Consider the following 17448-nt stretch of genomic DNA (forward strand, 5'->3'; position numbering starts at 1 on the left):
GTGCAGCACTTTCACAGCATCATCTTTTAGGATTTGAAATAGCTCAACTGGGATTCCATCACCTCCACTAGCTTTGTTCGTAGTGATGCTTTCTAAGACCCACGTGACTTCACATTCCAGGATGTCTGGCTCTAGGTGAGTGATCACACCATCGTGATTATCTGGGTCGTGAAGATCTTTTTTGTACAGTTCTTCTGTGTATTCTTGCCACCTCTTCTTAATATCTTCTGCTTCTGTTAGGTCCATACCATTTCTGTCCTTTATCGAGCCCATCTTTGCATGAAATGTTCCCTTGGTATCTCTAATTTTCTTGAAGAGATCTCTATTCTTTCCCATTCTGTTGTTTTCCTCTATTTCTTTGCATTTATCGCTGAAGAAGGCTTTCTTATCTCTCCTTACTGTTCTTTGGAACTCTGCATTCAGATGCTTATATCTTTCCTTTTCTCTTTTGCTTTTCGCTTTTCTTCTTTTCTCAGCTATTTGTAAGGCCTCCTCAGACAGCCATTTTGCAATTCTTTTTCTTGGGGATGGTCTTGATCCCTGTCTCCTGTACAATGTCACAAACCTTCGTCCATAGTTCATCAGGCACTCTGTCTATCAGATCTAGTCCCTTAAATCTATTTCTCACTTCCACTGTATAATCATAAGGGATTTGATTTATTGAGTTATAAATCACAAAATATGCTCACCCTTTAAAATATACAATGCAGTGTTTCTTAGTACATTCAGAGTTTAGCAATCTTCATTTTGTTTTGTTTTGAAATATTAATAACTTTCAAGAGTTTTTCCAGAGTAAAGGAATTTCGAGCATATCTACATGGAATCTACACTTTTAATGAGTCATTCTTACAGCTCTCAACTCATTCAGCTACCTCCTTCACGCCTGTTCTCAACGCGATCCCGCCTCGGCACTAGGTCTCACTGATTGGTTGGTGCCCAGTGACGCCCTCAGATCGCGACCCAGAGGCCGCGGCCGCTGGGTCATGTGGCTGGGAGGCCGGTTGTGGCTCCCGGTTCTTGGGCAAGTGTGCTCCAATCTCCGGTGCCTCGCAATTGCCAGGACTTGGAGTGCCTGTAGGAGACCCATGGCGGAAAGACTCTCGACCGGGGCTGAGTCAGCGAGCGGGCTGGGGGCTCCAGCTCAGCAGAACGGAGATGCGGGCGGCGCCGCGAGGGGTGAGCAGCCCCCTGGGCACCCGGAGCCGGGGGGTCCAGGAGTGGAGCCGGTCTCGGAGGACGCGAAGCAGCCCTCAGGAAACGGGGAGCGGGCCCCGGCTGCAGCCCTGGGCCCTGCCAAGCGGAAGAAGCGGCGGGGCGCGGTTGGAGAGCGCGTTGTGCCGCCCCCGAAGAAGCGGCGGGCAGGGGTTAGCTTTGGCGATGAGCACTTTGCTGAGACCAGCTACTACTTTGAAGGCGGCTTGCGCAAAGTGCGGCCCTATTACTTTGACTTCCGGACTTATTGCAAAGGCCGCTGGGTGGGCCACAGCTTGCTGCACGTCTTCGGCACGGAGTTCAGAGCCCAGCCTCTGGCCTACTACGAGGCCGCTGTCCGAGCGGGACGCCTGCACCTCAATGAGGAGCCGGTACAGGACCTCAGCATTGTGCTCAAGGTGGAGTCCTGATGGGGCCTGCCCGAAAGGGGGCATAGTTTTTTCGGTTACTAGGGCATAGGTACCGGAGTAAATTCGGGGTCATTCCGAAGCGTTCTCGTTTTAACTTGTAACTCTTTTACCGCTCCATTTCCGCAGGTAGACCGCCCGTATGTTTCAGACCTCAGCCCCCTTATCCCCTTCATCAAAGCGACTTTGTTGTTTCCAAGGCACAGAAGTTGGAATTCTTGTGAAAGTGAAAGTTAGTCGCTCAGTCGTGTCTGACTCTGCGATCCCATGAACTGCCAGGCCTCTCTGTCCATGGAATTCTCCAGGCAAGAGTACTGGAGTGGGTTGCCAATTCCTTCTCCAGGGGATCTTCGCAACTCAGGGATTGAACCCTGGTCTCCTGCATTGCAGGCAGATTCTTTACCGTTTGAGTCACCAGGGAAGCACCAGGGAATTCTTACATTTCCTTTTATGCAGTCTTGTGGCACTGGCGCTGATGACTTTCTGCCTTGCATTGTAGATCTCTGTACAAATGGTAATAATCGAGACTATCATTTATATCTTCTGACTGTGTGCTGGGCACAGCATTAGCATTTTATGTACTTTAACATTTAATTCTAATGACAACCCTGTGGAGTAGATACTGTCACCTCATTTTGCCTGTGAGGAAGTCAAGGAAACTAAGATCAACCTCACAGAAGTAAGGCACAGTGCCACCTCCAACACCTGTGTTCTTATAAATGAAGTGAAAGTCAGTCAGTTGTGTCCAACTCTTTGCAACCCTATAGACTATACAATCCATGGAATTCTCCAGGCCATAATACTGGAGTGGATAGCCTTTCCCTTCTCCAGGGGATCTTCCCAACCCAGGGATAGAACCCAGGTCTCCCACATTGCAGGGAAATTCTTTACCAGATGAGCCACAAGGGAAGCCCGTGTTCTTATAACTTCCACTTGAATTATTTATCCTAGAGCCTGATAGGATAGAACTATGAAATGACAGAGATTGAGACCAGAATTGTGTAGCCCAGTGCTTTGACCCTTCTTTAAATTTCCATCACAGCTAAGAGGTACCAGACATTGTCATTAACACTGTCTCACCATATTTGTGAGGGGATGGCAAGACATTTGGAAAATGAGTGGTTTGAATCAGTCAGTTTTGAAGCACAGGTCTGGACTGATGCTCATATTTTACAGATAAGGGAACTGAGGCCTAGAGAAGTTAAGTGACTTCCCTAAGAGCATGCAGTAAGCCTGTAGCAAATCCAGGTCTAGAGCCCAAATCTCTGGACTTACAGCTTGGTTTTGTTCAAGGTCACAATAAGTGATGGTTTATGGAGGATTGAACTGAACTGAACTATGGAGGATTTTCCCCTTCATTTTAGAAAAATATATTGTTAAATATAACTTTATTGTAGAGAAAATACAAATAATCAGAACAGCAAAATCCATAATCATACCGTCCAGAGATAATATAACATTTGGACTGTATCCTTCTATCTCTTTTTCAATGCCTGCTTCTGCCTGTGTGTCTGTGTGTTTACAAAATAAGAATACACTGTGTATACTACTTTTTCTGCTTAAGGATGTACTGTGACCATTCTTTCATCCAGTAAGGAAGATGGGGGGAAGTTGTGTGTGAAGTTGACTGATCATAGGTGGCTGGACCCTGGGCTGACCAGTTGCCTGTGTCATTGGCAGGACAATGACTTCTTACGGAACACGGTGCACAGGCATGAGCCACCAGTTACCGCAGAACCCATCCGCCTGCTAGCAGAGAACGAAGATGTGGTGGTTGTAGACAAGCCTTCTTCCATTCCTGTCCACCCCTGTGGCCGCTTCCGACACAACACGGTCATCTTCATCCTGGGCAAGGAGCACCAACTAAAGGAGCTACACCCATTGCATCGGCTTGATCGCCTTACCTCCGGGGTCCTCATGTTTGCCAAAACAGCAGCCGTCTCAGAGAGAATTCATGAACAGGTTCGGGACCGGCAGGTGAGCCAAACTGAGTTTGCCTCTCACAGGCCACTTCTGGGCTCACAAATGCTCTGCATCGAAAGGGTGTCACTGAGTTCTAGATCTGAAATGAGGTTTTGTGTTTATCTGCTCAAGCTTCCCATCTTTAGGAAGGTCAGCACCTAAGGAGCCAGAGACAAGTTATTATCTCTTAAGTTTCAAAAGATGTTTAGAGAAAACATATACTGCCTCTCTTGGTAATTTGCTGTTTTGAAATTTTAAATGCTAACAGGCTGAGCAAGGTTTTTAAGACTGGAGAGAGTCTACTTGGTGGAAAGATTCTGGACAGAGTTGGAAGAGGTTTGGGTGGAAGAGTTAAATAGTGGTGATTGTGGTCTTGAGACTTGAAATTTTGGATCTGATTGTAATATATTTATTGTTTACTGTTTACCAGGCTCAATACCAAGTATGTTAGAGCCCAGCTAACTAAATCCTTGGAATAGCCCTGTTGAGATAAATGCTTTTCTAAGCAAACATTTCTAGACAAGTTAATGGGTTTTAAAGAAGCTGAGTACTGTAATGTGCCTAGGATTGTGCAGCTGGCCAATGATGGAGCTGGGGTTTGAACTCTCTTCTATCTGATACAGGTGCATTTGTCATCACTGAAAAGGGTTTGGGCTTCATGCACTGAATTTCTCCCTCTTCCTTCCTGTGTAGCTGGAGAAGGAGTACGTGTGCCGGGTGGTGGGGGAGTTCCCCACCGAGGAAGTAACCTGCAAGGAACCCATCTTGGTGGTGTCTTACAAGGTAGGGGTGTGCCGTGTAGATCCTCAAGGCAAGCCCTGTGAGTCAGTGTTCCAGAGACTGAGCTACAACGGCCACTCTAGTGTGGTGCGGTGCCGGCCACTTACAGGCCGCACCCACCAGATCCGAGTCCACCTTCAGTTCCTGGGCCACCCCATCCTCAATGACCCCATCTACAACTCAGCTGCCTGGGGCCCCTCACGAGGCCAAGGCGGCCACATTCCAAAGACAGATGAGGAACTCCTGCGGGACCTTGTGGCAGAGCACCAGGCCAAACAGAGTCTGGATGTGCTAGATCTCTGTGGGGGTGACCTGTGCCCAGGAGCCCCAGACTCCACAGCACCTTCCTCAGAGCTCAGCAAGGACTGCCTAGAAGAGATGGTTGCATCTGCCCAGAAGATGGATGGAGCAGTTGAGGCAGCCTCTCGGGACCTAGATGGAGTGCCTGTGACATCAGGGAAGGCAACCAAAATCGATGTTGTGAATCAAGAGACAGACCCGCTCTGTTCAGAGTGCCGGAGAGTGCCACAGGATCCCTCGCCCCAGGACCTTGTGATGTTTCTGCATGCCCTGCGCTATAAAGGGCCAGACTTTGAGTACTGTTCACCGATGCCTGCCTGGGCACGAGATGACTGGCAAGAACACTGAGGGCTATGGCCAATGGAGGGATTATTTATTGGATTGGAACAGGAATGGACCATGAAGTAGGAGCTAACCGCATGGGCTGGTACAGAGTTTCTCAGGGGTGAAGTTGGGCTCTTAAAGGACCTGCTTATACTTGCTACCTTCTTCCTTCCTCTCCCTCCAGCTAGAGTTTGGGAACTTTCTGGTTTGTAAATAGAGCTCTTTTTCTAATACCTTGTGTGTCTAGTTTTTTCACTACTTGTTTCTTTTTTTCTTTTTCTAATTGAAGTAAAAATTGACAACACAATTGCCATTCTAAAACATACAATTTAGTGGCCTTTCTTACATTCACAATAATGTGCAACCCTCACCTCTTAATTAGTTCCAAACAGGCAATCCCCATTTCCTCTTCCACCTAGCTCCTGATTCGATTAGCCAATCTTCTGTCTTTATGCTTTTGCCTGTTCTGGACATTTCATACAAATGGAATCATACAACATGTGACCTTTTGTGTCTGTCGTCTTTTGTTTAGTGTGATGTTTTCAGGCTTCATCCAATTCACAGCATGCATCAGTAGTTCATTCCTGTTTATGGCTGAATCATATTTCATTGCATGGATATACCACATTTTGTTATGCCCATTCATTGGGCATTTGGGTTGTTCCCACTTTTGGGCTATTGTGAATAGCGCTGCTATGCACATTTGTGTACAGATTTTTGTTTGAATACATGTTTTCTGTTTTTTCGAGTATATACCAAGGAGTGAAATTGCTGGGTCATATGGTAATTCTTTGTTTAATTTTTAGGGGAATCACTAAACTTTTCCACAGTAGCTGAACCATTTTACATTCCCATAGGAAATGCACAGGGGTTCTAATTTCTCTCCATCCTCACCAACACTTGTTATTTCCCAATGTTTTGATTATAGTCATCTTAGTGAGATTGAAATAGTATTGTGGTTTTGATTTACATTTCCCTTGGGACTAATAATGTTAAACATCTTTTCATATGCTTGTTGGACATTTGTGTACCTTGTTGGGAGAAATGTCTATTTGAATTTTTTGCCCATTTTTAATTTGGATTGGCTTGCTGTTGAATTATAAGAATATTCATATATTCTGGGTATATGACTCTTAAGAGATATATAATTTGCAAATATTTTCTCCCATTCTGTAGGTTGTCTTTTCACTTATTGGCAGTGTCCTGTGACTCTCAAAAGTTTTGTTTTTTTATTATGGTGAAAACACTTAATGTGAGATCAGCACCTTAACAAATCAGTGTGTACAATATGATATTGTTGACTGTAGACACAGTACAGCATCTCTGGAACTTGATCATCATGCATAACTGAAACCTTATACTTGCTGAACAGCAGTTCCTTATTTCCCCCTGCCCCCAACCCCTGACATCACCATTCTACTCTCTGCTTCTGTGTTTATTTTAAATACCGGAAAAGAAAAACTCACTTTTCTTTATTCATAGAATACTCTGTACTTCTAAAATATGTGGTGGTTTCCCCATATCAAGCAATTCTTTGACACAGGCTGGGTATCCTACAATCTGACTCACCTCTGACACCATCTACCCAGAGATAGGGTCAGATCCCACAAATGAAGGACTCGGTCCCACAAAACTTGTCCCCACTTCAAATGACAGTGGCAGGTCCAGATTGTTACCTGTGAATCAGAGTTTCCCACAACCCTCTCCTTGGGTTCAACCATTTATTAGAATAACTCACAGAATTCAGGAAAACAGTTTCCTTTCTTGATTTATGGTTTATTAGAAATGATATTAAAGACTAGGAAAGACCAGCAAGATGAAGAGATACATAGGGCAAGGTCTAAAAGGGTCTGAGCACAGAAGCTTCTGACTTCCATAGAGTTCAGGTGGGTCACTCTCAAGTATGTGGATGCCTTCTTGTTCACTGACTCAGAAGCTCTCTGAACCTAGTTATTAGGGGTTTTCAGGGCCAATGGTCTTTTATTTAGCCCAAAGAGAAATATAAAAAACTTTCTACTCCACAGTACCACAATCAGAAAAGGAATTACTGCTTCTAACTCCGTGGATCACCAGTCATGTCCTCAGGTCTTGCCATCATCCATTAATTTCACCTTATTGAAGTTGAGTTTGACCCAGTTTTATTTCATTCTGAAGATCTCAAATGAAAATTTTGAGATTTGAAATCTCGGGCATTGCTCATTCTCACTATGATGAGGAAAAGTGTAACTGTTGCTTGCTGTCTATTCACAGCCATCTTTGCAGAAGTTACAAAGCATGGGCTATAGCAAGTGTTATTCCCCATTTCCCCAATTCTATTGGTATTTATTCATTTTGTCTTCCCCAAGCAAGTTTACTATAAGCTAGATTTCAATTTTTGCTCTAATTTATCTTCAGTATGACATATTATTTAGTTTTCAGCTTACTAGGCATTCCCAGAGGTTATTTTGGCAAAGTAGATGTTTTCATATGGTAGCATGAAGCTAAGGGAATGATTTGAGAAAAAAGTTTTGAGTTGGTATTGCAGACTCAGAGAATTCCTGGATTAATTCTTGAACCTCTTCAGGCCTTGTTGGAGCTTCACTCATAGCTCAGTCAGTAAAGAATCTGCCTGCAGTGCAGGAGACCCAGGTTCGATCCCTGGATCGGGAAGATTTCTCTGGAGAAGGAAATGACAACCCACTCAAGTATCCTTGCCAGAAAATCCCATGGACAGAGGAGCCTGGTGGGCTATAGTCCATGGGGTTGCGAAGAGTCCTGCCCAACTGAGTGACTAACACATCACATCACAGACCTTGTCATGACTGTCTTCCCAGAGATGTTTCCCAGTGGGACTACACTTCTAATGGTAAGGGATAGAAGGATTTAACTTACATCATTGCCTACCTCTCAAAACCAACCTTTGCAAGTCTTACAGCCCTGGGTCTGGGTTTTTCTTATAAGAGTTTAAGAAATGAACTGGAGGCACGCGCGCGCGCACAGACACATACACATTTCACTTCTTCCTTCAGAACTTTGTCTGTGAGGGCTCACACACACACACATTTCACTTCTTCAGAGCTTTGTCTGTGAGGGAGGCTGACACATAAGGGCCTGCCCAGGCAGCAGACCATCACCAACTAAACACTGGACAGTTTTTTCCAGAGCACCTCATTCTCCATTGAGAATTGGTCTTCTTGAAGCTGGGCTCAGAATGGAGATTCATTCCCTGGCACTGAAATAACAAGATCTGGAATATCTTGGTAATGTAATTTGGCTGCACAATAGTTCTTTATTTCTGGTCTTCCAGAGGTTGAGGGGTCCTGCAACAGTTCAGGACAGGACTTACAAAGAACTGGTGTTGATGGAAAATGATTTCCTTGATCTGTGGCTTGTGACAAACTTGGGGGGGGGGGTAATGGGAATCTTGCAAAATGTATCAGCAGATCAGGCAGAACTGTCTTGGCCAAGTCCTCAGTTGCAGCTCCTCCAGTAGATGGCGCCTCTAACTCTTACTGCCTTCATTTATTATAAATTTATTTTTCTATTACTAATCCAAGTCCCCACACCACCACCCCTGGGCTTTTGAATAATCTGGCATGTTGTTAATTCTGTTTTTTTTTTTTTTTTCCAGTTGTGACTCCAGACAGAATCCAAGAGGAGATTTACAATCTTTTCTCTGGATTTTAGAGATTTACTCTACCTTTCTGTGTTAGCCTTAATCCTTTCAAGTCTCATAGAAAGAGGTAAAATAAGCACAACTCTTATACATAAAAAGATCACAGACATGCCAAAAAACTGGGACCATCACAGCAAGACTTACTGCAATTTCATATAAAAGAAATCACAAATGAACTAAGCATGAAAACAGGTAAAGAAATACGGAATAGAAAAGTGAGCATCTACTCATGATTTCTTCTTCTTTTTAATCTCAAGACACTTCCAGTGCTTTATAGTTTCAGAATTTTTACAGCTGAAGATCTTCCTCTGAGAAAACAACCCACTCACTTTTTATTTATAGAGACTGGATGCATCGATAGACCTTATCAATTTTCCATAGGAAGTCATCATTGTGAGAAGCAGGCAAAACTCAGAATAAGCATGCAAACTTGCCACTCTTTGGAGAGGTCGAAGCACCAATGGACAATTTAAATACCGTCTGGCAAATGCTGAGGAAGACACACAGAGCTACAGGAACATCTAGGAGGGGTACAAAGACCCAGAAGTAGAAGAGCATGGGACTAGGTGAGAGAAATCTAAGGGAGCTGCAGGTTGCAGGGCTAGGAAAATCTTCCTGATGGGGATGACATCAAAGCTGAGATCTGAAGGAGCAGGAGCCAGCCAGGAAGGGGTTGATGGGAAGGAGGTGTTGGGCAGCAGGGGCATGATCCAGGGAGAGGAGTAAGTAAAGCATCTGCAAAGGTGTTGGGGAGACAGAACAAGGCCTAATTCAGGGGAGGGGTTTTAAAACTGATGTGTTGAGGACACTTCAGAAAATCCCTCAGGAGCTCTTAACCTTTTCTTGTGACACAGATCTTGGGCAGTCTGGTGAAGCCTATGGGTCCCTTCTCAGAATATTGGTTTTAAATGCATAAAATTAAGTTTGTTGTAATATAAAGTTAACCAATTATGTTGGAATACAGTTATCAAAATAGTTTTAAAATCTGTGATTTAATTCCAAATGAAGTCAGAAAGAGAAATACCATGTATCACTTACATGTAGAATCTAACATATATGTAGAATCTGTGACACAAATGGATTTATCTACAAAACAAACAGGCTCACAGACATAGAGAATAGAGTTGTGGTTGCCAAGAGGGAGGAAAGGAGGGGAAGGATGGATTGGGAGTTTGGGATTCAGTTCAGCTCAGTTCAGTTCAGTCGCTCAGTCGTGTCCGACTCATTGTGACCCCATGAATCACAGCATGCCAGGCCTCCCTGTCCATCACCAACTCTCAGAGTTCACCAAACTCATGTCCATCGAGTCGGTGATGCCATCCAGCCATCTCATCCTCTGTTGTCCCCTTCTCCTCCTGCCCCCAATCCCTCCCAGAGTCTTTTCCAATGAGTCAACTCTTCACATGAGGTGGCCAAAGTACTGGAGTTTCAGCTTCAGCCTCAGTCCTTCCAAAGAACACCCAGGACTGATCTCCTTTAGGATGGACTGGCTGTATCTCCTTGCAGTCCAAGGGACTCTCAAGAGTCTTCTCCAACACCACAGTTCAAAAGCATCAATTCTTCGGCACTCAGCTTTCTTCACAGTCCAACTCTCACATCCACACATGACCACTGGAAAAACCATAGCCTTGACTAGACAGACCTTTGTTGGCAAAGTAGTATCTCTGCTTTTCAATATACTATCTAGGTTGGTATTAGCAAATGCAGACTATTATATATAGACTGGATAAACAACAAGGTCCTACTGTATAGCACAGGGAACTACAACAATATCCTGTAATAAACCATAATAGAAAAGAATATGAAAATGTATGTGTATATATGAATTATTTTGCTTTACAGCAGAAATTATAAATCAACTATAATAAAATTAAAAATAAAAAAAATTGGTGACTTAATAATATAGTGCACATACTTCCTTATGAATGCTTAAGCTTACAAGATCTAATGGTAGGTCCAAAACGAAGATCATGGCATCTGGTCATATCACTTCATGGGAAACAGATGGGGAAATAGTGGAAACAGTGTCAGACTTTATTTTTTTGGGCTCCAAAATCACTGCAGATGGTGACTGCAGCCATGAAATTAAAAGGCACTTACTCCTTGGAAGAAAAGTTATGACCAACCTAGATAGCATATTCAAAAGCAGAGACATTACTGTGCCAACAAAGGTCCGTCTAGTCAGGGCTATGGTTTTTCCAGTGGTCATGTGTGGATGTGAGAGTTGGACTGTGAAGAAAGCTGAGCACTGAAGAATTGAGGCTTTTGAACTGTGGTGTTGGAGAAGACTCTTGAGAGTCCCTTGGACTGCAAGGAGATCAGCCCTGGGATTTCTTTGGAAGGACTGATGCTAAAGCTGAAACTCCAATACTTCGGCCACCTCATGCGAAGAGTTGACTCTTTGGAAAAGACTCTGATGCTGGGAGGGATTGGGGGCAGGAGGAGAAGGGGACGAAGAGGATGAGATGGCTGGATGGCGTCACCGACTCCATGGACATGAGTTTGAGTGAACTCCGGGAGATGGTGATGGACAGGGAGGCCTGGTGTGCTGTGATTCATGGGGTCGAAATGAGTCGGACGCTACTGAGCGACTGAACTGAACTGAACTGAAGTACTGTAGCAGTAATGGGCATAGAACAATGGCAGTATTGCATATTGCTAATATGATACAACAATATCCGTTATTTTAGTTGGTGACAAAAATCACAGGTAAGGTTAATATTTGGAGAAGGAAATGGCAATCCACTCCAGAACTCTTGCCTGGAAAATCCCATGGACAGAGGAGCTTGGTAGGCCATGGGGTCGCAAAGAGTTGGACACAACTGAGCGACTTCATGTTCACATTCAAGGTTAATATTACTGTATTTTGTTGCTTACCTTTATTAATAGAAGGAAGTGTTTTCAATTAAAGATTAATGAAAATAAAGCTGCAATTTTTTTTCCTCCCAACCAAATAACCAATTCAGTTCTATCCATGGACCCCTTGGGAGCGTGTGGAACCCAGGTTGAAACCCTTTCAAGCAACAGGGTGGTGACTGGATTAGAAAGCAAAGTGCTTGGGTGACACTCAGCCCTCAGCTCTGGGAGGTATCTACATTCCTAAGGGATTTGGATTGATGTGGGAGGAGTCAGTAGAGCCTGATTTCCACTCTCGGGGCTGAAGATACCTGCCCAGTGTCAGGTTCTGGGGTACCATTCAGTGCGGAGAGAATGTGTAAACCATGACCGCAAAGGATTGGTGAGCGCTTTTTACTAATTTCCAGCACCATATAGGGTGGTGGTGAAGGGCCACCAGAGTTTGACAGACAAATAAATGCCTTTTCTGGAAGTACAAAAGCTGTATAACCTTGGACAAGTTTATCTTTCAGTTTCCTCATCTGTAAAATGGAGTAATAAACATGTCTGTTGTGATCACAGTGTTATTGTGAATTGTGAATTAAAGTGCTGTAATTCATTGTGGTGCCTGTAGATAAATACTGGATAAATGACAGTTGTTAAAATGTGAGTTGAAAGACTGCCTGGTGACCCTTCAGGAGGAGAATCTCTATTCTTTTCCTACTCCCTCTCTGCTTAAATCCAAGAGAAGAATTAAAACTTTCTCCTCTGGGAAGGCAGCTATGTCTTCACCTCTCTGACTTCCAGATAACTACCAAGTTTCCAAGTGCTGTCAACATCTTTTTTTTAACGTCGAGTACTTTTCCTGAGCACCTGCAGCCTCCTGGGGACTGAAAGAGAACCCTGAACACTGAGTCTCACGGTAGCTTTTGAAGTAAAATCTGATATTTCATAGTAACGACAGGTATGAAAAACGCTGGGGTTAGAGTCCACAATAACCGAAGTTCCTCAGTCAGGAGCTGGGTTAATTAATACCGAGCAGACCACCACTAGAACATATGTAAATAGCGATAATCGTGGGATTCTATGCACTGTTTTTTGCTACATTAAAAATACACTAAATGCATTATTTAATTAAACACTGATTCCCCAAAAATGTCTCTTTCCCTCCTTTTTCTTTATACGTGAGGTCAGAATGTTCCAAAAGCTGTCTAAAGAGTAAAACCGGAGGTTTCAAAGTCGACTAGTAAATCATACTTGCAATGAATAAGCAACTGTTTCCATTCCGCAAGGAAATTCACCGTCATCGGTTCAAATCAGTGGCGAAAAAATAAAACCTTCGCTCGACGAGGATGGGATTCGAACCCACGCGTGCAGAGCACAATGGATTAGCAGTCCATCGCCTTAACCACTCGGCCACCTCGTCCCAGAAGCCTACTTTTTCCTGGTAGCTATAGGAAGTAAAACTAGGGGGATGTGACGTAATGGAATGGGAGCCGCCATTTTGTACGGAAGCAAAGCTCCGATCTTTTTTACAGCAAGAAATAAAAAGAAGATGGCCGCTCCCATGCAGTGAGGAATCTGCAGTGGGGAGGAATAAAGGAAAATTCCGTAGAAAATGAGATAACCTTGAAAGAAATAAAATTGGCATACTAACTGGGAAAAAACTTTGACTGAAGAAATCTTAGGGAGGGTCCGCCGCCTAAGGGGCGGGGCCGACGCGTTGAGCGGCTTTGCGCCTGCGCTTTAGCTAGGCGGTTAGATTTGAATGCTTTAGAGAGTCCGCTGGGCGTCGTGAGGAGACGGGAAGGGGTGGGGGTGAGCTGTGTGAGGAGCGTGCGGACCACAAACAAGTCTGAGGAGAATTTGTGAAGCCCTTGGGCCGCGGCGGGTAACTTTAGTCCTGGTCTTCGCCCGCGGGAATTAGGTTTTGTAAGAGCGGACTCAAGGCCCCACGCTGGGAGGAGAGGGACGCGCCTACAGCCAGGCTGCCGCAGAACTGTGGGCTCAGGTACGGACGCTTCTCCCCCGGTGCAGGACTCGCTCTTTTCTCACCTCGGCCTACACTTGTGCCGCCTCTCGCCCCCCCTAGCAGTCTCCATCCACACCTGGGCCCCACGAGCGGCCCTGGGTCGCTGGCCCGCGGCTCTCTCCGCGTCCCGCCCCGCCATCTTCTGTCAGGGCTCCAGGACTGCCCCTAGCACCTACCTCCTTTTCCCTTCTTTGGGGAACTCACGGGTGTTTGCATTTCTTAGTCTTTTTTTAGCTATAAATGAAGTAACAGAAATGTGATTTTGAACTCTCGGTTTATGGTTTATTTACAGTGTCTGATCTGAGTGCTAGCGGCACTGAGCAGATTTTGAGTTTTCTGGGGCTGCCTATGGGGTCGCACAGAGTCGGACACGACTGAAGCGACTTAGCAGCAGCAGCAGCAGCGGATGTAATAACATAAATAAAGCCAGTATTAGTACGCCACAAATAAGTTTTTAAAAAAATCCTCGGTGCGTTATTAAGCCAGAGTTAAGGAGTCTTTTCTTGCTGTTTGTCTCAATAATAGAGTTTAAGAAAAAAGTTCTAAAAATATGTTTTGTCGATTGGAATCTTAAAGATCGGTTTATAGAGATATGACAGAGAAGACCAAAGCAGAGCTTACTTTAGGTATTAAGGTTGAAGTTTTCAGCTGAATTGGATCAGTCTAATTCCTCAGATCTGTATTGGATTCCTTGTCTTGTGCTCGGGCAGGGAGCAGAAGATTCAGTCCTTCATCTAAAATTTACAGTCCAGAAAGGGAAGGAATTGATATACACAGATAACTATAAAGCAAGACACTGTAAAGGATTACAGGACATTCTAAAGGAATGTGGGAACACAGACCAGCTTATTTGATGCTTTTTGGCAATGGAGTCTAGAGGAGGCTTCTTGGAGAAAGTGGTATTTGAGGTGGAACTTGAAGGAAAGAGTGGTTTGAGATGTGAATTTAACGTACTGTAAAGGTTGGGTTCCAAGTGATATGGTTTTTCTTGACAATGTGAATGGCTGGAAATGTTTACAAGGTGACAAGTAGATGTAAACTGAGTGAAAAATACTTGGAGTGGTAATATTAATGATGTGTTTGATGCTAAGTAAGAGACAGTAAAAGATACCCTAGATATTGGTAGTAGGACAGTGCTGTCCAATAAAACTTCCAGTGTTAATGGTAATGTTTAATTTCTGCATTGCCCAGCACGGTACTCATTAATCTCATATGACTATTGAGCACCTACATTGTGGCTAATTGTGGCAAGAACGGTATTTTAAATTTTCTTGCATTTTAATTAAATTTAAATGATATAAACTCTAGATCTGTACTAACTGATGTAGCACAAGTCTAGAGTCTATATCATTGGACACTATGAAATATATTAACTGTTGTTCAGTGGCTCAGTCGTGTCTGACTCTTTGAGCCATGGACTGCAGCAAGCCAGGCTTCCCTGTCTTTCACCATCTCCCAGAGCTTGCTCAGAGTCATGTCCACTGAATCGGTGATGCCATCCAATCATCTTTCTCAGCGTCAGGGTCTTTTCCAATGAGTGGGCTCTTTGCATCAGGTGGCCAAAGTATTGGAACTTCAGCCTCAGCACCAGTCCTTCTAATGAATATTCAAGGTTCATTTCCTTTAGGATTGACTGGTTTGATCTCCTTGCTTTCCAAAGGACCCTCAAGAGTCTTCTCCAACACCACAGTTCAAAAGCATCAGTTCTTCGGCGCTCAGCTTTCTTTATAGTCCAGCTCTCACATCCATACCTGACTACTGGAAAAACCATAGCTTTGACTATGTGGACAAAGTAATGTCTCTGCTTTTTATTATACTGTCTAGGTTTGTCATAGCTTTTCTTCCAAGGAGCAAGTGTCTTAATTTCATGGCTGCAGTCACTGTCCGCAGTGATTTTGGAGTCCAAGGAAATAAAATCGGTCACTATTCCCATTGTTTCCCCATCTATTTGCCATGAAGTGATGGGACCGGATGCCATAATCTTAGTTTTTTGGATGTTGAGTTTTAAGCCAGCTTTTTCACTCTCCTCTTTCACTTTCATCCGGAGGCTCTTTAGCTCCTCTTCACTTTCTGCCATAAGGGTGGTGTCATCTGAATAGCTGAGATTACTGATAATATACATAAATTGAATTAAAAGATACTTTATTTTGTTCTTTAATAAATCGCAATTATTTGATTGGATATGTGCACCTGTAACTGAAAATGGGGTCCGGCTGCTTACCACTCAAAAGTCAATAAAGAGGCAAGGTTGGTGGAAAGGAGAGTTTGCTTCTTTTTGGATATTGGCAATGGGCTAAGAGGGCAGACTTCTGTTCAAAGCCCAACTCTCCCCCAGTGATGATCAATGGGCAACAGCTTTTATAAATATGGGGAGAGGCTACATGCAGAAACAGCACAGTCAGCTCTGACAGTCATCTTGAAATTGATCATGTGGTGATATGATCAACATCATCTTGATTGTTTTAAATACAGTTGATCTTCACTCCTAGGATGGGCTTGTTCCCGTTTCTTTGAGACTAATTCTCTGAACAGTGGTAGCTTATGTCACGGCTACAGTCTACTCATTGTGTAGTTCACTTCTTCCACCTGGTGGGGGTTTCAGTATCTTTAAGAGCTCACAGGATATGGCCCAGAATAGTATCTATAGCCCTTGAGAAGGAACTAAAGGTCCTTTACTATGCTTGATGACTAAACTATTTTTATGTGGTCTCTTTTGCTGTTTTCCTTTGTTTCTGCATTTTCTCACTTCTCTGATTATGCTTATTCTTTGGGTAAAGTTTTTCCATAGACAAAAGGCAGGTGGAGAACATGGGGAACAAGGTCCGTAGAGTCCTCCTCCATTTCATGTTGAACACTACACAACTTTCAGATCTTAGAATCGGATACTGCCATGCTCATTTCTGGGGCCACATTGATCAAAAGTACTTGCTTTATATCGCAGCAACTGCCAAAAATCCAGCTTTGCAATAATATGTAACCAAAACTAGTGTAAGGTCAATGGGTACTCTTTTGAACTAGCAGTAGATAGATGTTGAGAATTATTTCTCTCAGAAATTTAAAATGTTCCAGAACCCCTTTGTGAGTATGCTGTAGCACCCTTCCTTATGTGCCAGGTTCACCGTTTTGGAACCAATTAATAATCAATGAATGTGATGATGATCGAAAGTTCAACCATAACAGCATTTTACACATGAAGCTTAATGTGAGAGTCTGCAGTCTCCTATTTCTGTTGGAAGTGGAACTTACAGATATGTAATAAATAGAGTATTTTTAAAAGAGGATATCAGTAAGCTTTGACTCTTATCACTTAAGTGCTAAGTCTGGCAGAGAGACAGAGATTATGCACAATGACTGTTTCAAACAATGGATATGTTTAGATGATTCAAGGCTGTGGTTTTTCCAGTAGTCATGTACAGATGTAGAGCTGCATGATAAAGAAGGCAGAGTGCCAAATAATTGATGCTTTTGAACTGTGGCACTCTTGACAGTCCCTTGGAAAGCAAGGAGATCAAACCAGTCGATCTTTAAGGAAATCAACCCTGAATATTCTTTGGAAGGACTGATGCTGAAGCTCTGATCATTTGACTACCTGATGCAAAGAGGTGATTCATTGGAAAAGACCCTGATGCTGGGAAAGATTGAAGGCAGAAGGGGAAGAGGCTGACAGAGGATGAGATGGTTGAATGGCATCACTGATTCACTGGACATGAATTTGGGCAAACTCTGGGAGGTGGTGAGGGAGAGGGAAGCCTTGTGTGCTGCAGTCCATGGTGTTGTGAAGAGCTAGACACAACTTGGTGACTGAGCAACAAGATTTTGATAGTACTTTAAGTTTTATCTATGAATTTTGAATATGGACTTGAAAATATTTCCAAAAGGAGAAAAAAATATGGAAGGCATTGAATTTATTGAGCGCATATTATTTACTAAGCACTGTGCCA

General features: G+C 43.6%; 2 protein-coding genes and 2 non-coding genes across 4 annotated transcripts in view; 2 read left to right on the plus strand and 2 right to left on the minus strand.

Moving 5' to 3' along the window:
- The first annotated feature begins 944 nt into the window (after positions 1-944).
- On the plus strand, positions 945-5489 carry RPUSD2 (RNA pseudouridine synthase domain containing 2). Its single transcript, XM_069597818.1, has 3 exons — positions 945-1610; positions 3300-3596; positions 4275-5489. Exons 1-3 carry the CDS (start codon positions 984-986, stop codon positions 5007-5009), a joined length of 1659 nt encoding a protein of 552 aa, XP_069453919.1. The 5' UTR covers positions 945-983; the 3' UTR covers positions 5010-5489.
- Positions 5490-8593: 3104 nt separating this feature from the next.
- LOC138444479 (small nucleolar RNA SNORA26) lies at positions 8594-8711 on the minus strand. Its single transcript, XR_011258503.1, has one exon. It is a non-coding gene; the product is annotated as a small nucleolar RNA SNORA26 (small nucleolar RNA).
- Positions 8712-12819: 4108 nt separating this feature from the next.
- TRNAS-GCU (transfer RNA serine (anticodon GCU)) lies at positions 12820-12901 on the minus strand. Its single transcript has one exon. It is a non-coding gene; the product is annotated as a tRNA-Ser (tRNA).
- Positions 12902-12943: 42 nt separating this feature from the next.
- Positions 12944-17448, plus strand: part of KNL1 (kinetochore scaffold 1) — a 63168-nt gene continuing 58663 nt past the window's right edge. Inside the window, 1 exon segment of the mRNA XM_069597814.1 lies at positions 12944-13486. The gene's annotated coding sequence lies outside the window, so the exon portion shown is untranslated.

This window comes from Ovis canadensis, chromosome 7, assembly GCF_042477335.2.
Source record: "Ovis canadensis isolate MfBH-ARS-UI-01 breed Bighorn chromosome 7, ARS-UI_OviCan_v2, whole genome shotgun sequence".
NCBI classification, from domain to species: domain Eukaryota; kingdom Metazoa; phylum Chordata; class Mammalia; order Artiodactyla; family Bovidae; genus Ovis; species Ovis canadensis.

What these genes read in the sequence shown, in the direction of transcription:
- RPUSD2 (XM_069597818.1), top strand. Translation starts at nt 984, where the DNA reads ATGTGGCTGGGAGGCCGGTTGTGGCTCCCGGTTCTTGGGCAAGTGTGC. An exon ending in ACCTCAGCATTGTGCTCAAG is followed by an intron (nt 1,611 to 3,299) that starts GTGGAGTCCTGA and finishes TGTCATTGGCAG; the next exon opens with GACAATGACTTCTTACGGAA. An exon ending in AACAGGTTCGGGACCGGCAG is followed by an intron (nt 3,597 to 4,274) that starts GTGAGCCAAACT and finishes CTTCCTGTGTAG; the next exon opens with CTGGAGAAGGAGTACGTGTG.